Source organism: Saccopteryx leptura, chromosome X, assembly GCF_036850995.1.
Source record: "Saccopteryx leptura isolate mSacLep1 chromosome X, mSacLep1_pri_phased_curated, whole genome shotgun sequence".
Taxonomy (NCBI): Eukaryota; Metazoa; Chordata; class Mammalia; order Chiroptera; family Emballonuridae; genus Saccopteryx; species Saccopteryx leptura.
The window spans coordinates 22,531,689-22,533,359 of record NC_089516.1 but is presented as its reverse complement, the minus strand read 5'-3'; the positions used below and the strand labels follow the sequence as shown (position 1 = coordinate 22,533,359).

At 42.3% G+C, this 1,671-nt stretch overlaps 1 protein-coding gene across 1 annotated transcript; it reads right to left on the bottom strand.

Moving 5' to 3' along the window:
- Nucleotides 1-633: 633 nt before the first annotated feature.
- On the bottom strand, nt 634-1,671 carry LOC136386241 (melanoma-associated antigen B2-like). Its single transcript, XM_066357740.1, has one exon. The coding sequence runs from the start codon at nt 1,669-1,671 to the stop codon at nt 634-636; it is 1,038 nt and encodes a 345-aa protein (XP_066213837.1).

Here is a 1,671-nt window from a genome sequence, read left to right as displayed (position 1 = left end):
TTAGTTTGCTTACATATCTTGGGAGTAACAGATAATGCCTGGTACATATAGGTAATAGATATAGTGAATAACATTGTAATAACTACGTAAGGTTCAGATAAGTACTAAGTACTGGACTTAACTGGTTGAACACATTTAATGTGTGAAAAAGCCTAATCGCTATGCAGAACAATTGAAATCAATATAATATATGGTAAAATAAATTAAAAATTGGCCAACTTTATAGTACCTATGTATCTATATATGTTATCTATGTATCTATCATTCTATCAACCTATTTATATATCTATCTACTTTACACATGGACTGCCTGTTGCTAACAACTATTTTAGTGTGAAGTTCTTTCATATCTCAAAAGATGTCCTAATCCTAAAGCCAAGTTCTCTAGTATTGGATCACAAAATTTTTTGGAGTATTTCAAATATATGTACGAAATGAAATATTCTTATTAGTTACTTGATAAAAAGCAATAAATGTACAATCCATGTCATTCTTAAATTAAGTAAACATTCTGTCAAAAGTAAACTGCTAATTGAAAATGAAAAAAACTACCCACAAAAACAAGATGGTATGCATAATAGAAAACTGATTAACAGGTCTTTTCAACCCAAAAGTGAAGACTCCAGCTCGAGGTCACTCAGGGTGCGGGACGCAGCTAGATGTGGTACTGTAGCTCCCACTGGCCTCGGAAGGAGGGCCAGCCGTGGATGTGGATGCAGCTTGGGCTCTGTTTTGAGCCCTCTCTTGCTCCTCTTGCAAAGCCTCTTCATATAGGAGTGGAAAGTCAGTGATGATAGAATCATTGAACTTGGCCAAAAACTCCAGGACTTTCATCTTGGTGATCTCAGCTTCTGCACTTGGCCCCCAGAAGAACTCATAACATGGAGGATCACTGTAGGGCACTTGAAGGTACAGTAGGTATTCTTCCTTCACCAAATCTTGCATGATAAGCTTCCTGGGCTCCCCAAAGATGAAGTGATACTCTCCCTCATAGACACCCATAATATTCAGGAATTCCCAGATCTCCGCCTCAGAGGCGTAGTTGCCATTCAAGAAGATCAAACCCAGCAGAGGCATCAGAATACCTTTTATAGGAAATCTCCAGAACTTTTTAAGACTGCCAGCGCCTGGAGGTTCAACAAGGGTGTAGACGTTCCCATTAGGCTTGTCTTCTTTCAATTCTAGGCCATAGATCAGATCCATGTGCCTAATGGCTCTCTTGAGGATCTCAGGAAAGTCCTTCTTGTACCATTTGCGGACTACCTTCAGCATTTCTGCCTTTCTAATGGGCTTCTTCAGTTGATACTGACCTAGCAGGTAGTCTACCAGCAGAATCGCCTTCTGGGTTAGAAGATCTGGGGCAAAGCTCTCAGTGGAAGCTGAGGCCTGGGCGGCATTTTTACTTCTCTGAACACGGCCTTTGGCTTTTCCTGATCTTTTGCATGAAACCCCTGCAGTGGCACCAGTGGTGTCTGGAGCACTTGGAGACACCTGCAGAGAGACAGCACCAGTGGAGCTCAAGGAGGCTTCCCCGAAAACAGAAGAGGAAGAGCAAGCAGCCTCTTCTACCTCTCCTGCAGCAGCCTGAACACTGTCAAGACCTTGGGTCTCAGCTTTGTTCTGGCGGCGTTTCTCACGAGCACGGAGCTTACTCTTCTGACCACGAGGCAT

What these genes read in the sequence shown, in the direction of transcription:
- LOC136386241 (XM_066357740.1), bottom strand. Translation starts at nt 1,671, where the DNA reads ATGCCTCGTGGTCAGAAGAGTAAGCTCCGTGCTCGTGAGAAACGCCGC.